The sequence below is a fragment of the Helobdella robusta genome, assembly GCF_000326865.2.
Source record: "Helobdella robusta unplaced genomic scaffold HELROscaffold_51, whole genome shotgun sequence".
NCBI classification, from domain to species: domain Eukaryota; kingdom Metazoa; phylum Annelida; class Clitellata; order Rhynchobdellida; family Glossiphoniidae; genus Helobdella; species Helobdella robusta.
The window spans coordinates 408,690-409,678 of NW_008705261.1; the positions used below are offsets into that span (position 1 = coordinate 408,690).

At 36.9% G+C, this 989-nt stretch overlaps 1 protein-coding gene across 1 annotated transcript in view; it reads right to left on the minus strand.

Annotated features, from left to right (window-relative positions):
* HELRODRAFT_178962 (hypothetical protein) overlaps positions 1-961 on the minus strand; it is a gene marked incomplete at both ends in the record, with an annotated part of 1,210 nt that extends 249 nt beyond the window's left edge. Inside the window, 2 exons of the mRNA XM_009027836.1 lie at positions 52-233; positions 761-961. Coding sequence (XP_009026084.1) covers positions 52-233; positions 761-961 — 383 coding nt within the window. The remainder of the gene's footprint in view (positions 1-51; positions 234-760) is intronic.
* Between the last annotated feature and the right edge of the window lie 28 nt (positions 962-989).

Sequence of the window (989 nt, forward strand, 5' to 3'; positions counted from 1 at the left end):
GAAGATTGCACAATGTGTTACTTTTTTCTGACCATCTGTTTCTGAACTAACTTTAACTTTTCAATAAAAGTAACAATGTGTTCATACAATCTGTGCACAAGCTGGTACTTTCCTTGAAGTCTAACATTCAATTCAGCCATACATTTTGTCATATCAATCAAAAATGCCAAATCATTCAACCAGAAGTTGTCATCCAAAAACGCTATCTCCTTTTCTTTGTTAACCATGAATGTCTTTATTTCATGACGTGAACTCCAGAATCTGGATAGCGTGGTTGACTTACTTAGCCACCGAACTTGGCAAAAGTATTCAACATCATCATAATCTGAGCCCACTTCTTCAAGAAATTATTTGAATTCACTGTGGTTAAGACCTCTAGATCTGATAAAGTTAACGGCTGACAATCTTTTCCATTACATGCTTCATGTCAAGGGTCTTGGCACACAAGTTGAATAATACAGTGGTATGTAATGATATCCTGAGGCACTGATTGTGCTAAACAGGTTACAAATCCACTCTTCTTTCCTATCATACTTTGCGTCCCATCTGTTGTTACACCAGCAAGTTTGTTTTTGAAAAGCTGGAATTTTTCCATTGCCAGAATAACTTGTTCAAAAATATCCTTTCCAGTTGTTATGCTCTTCATTGGGCACATGTCCAACAGTTCCTCAACTATAATATATCAAACGTTTTCGTAACTCCTCTTACAAATATTGCTAGTTGAGTTGCAGTGTCACTGAGAAAGATGAGAAAGACTCACGTTTTCCACCAAAGACTTTTTTGTTGGGCAAACAACATCTGTAAATATCTCTAAGCAGTTTTTCACCAGTTCTCCATCAGAAAATGGTTTTCCTCTCTTGGCTATAGCTTCTGCAATTAAATAGCTAACTTTTGTTGCTGCTTCGGCACTCTGGTTGCCAATTTTAAACAATGACTGTTGAGCAACAATTTCCTGTTTCATTGAGTTGATGCGATCAGTTCGTGTTTGG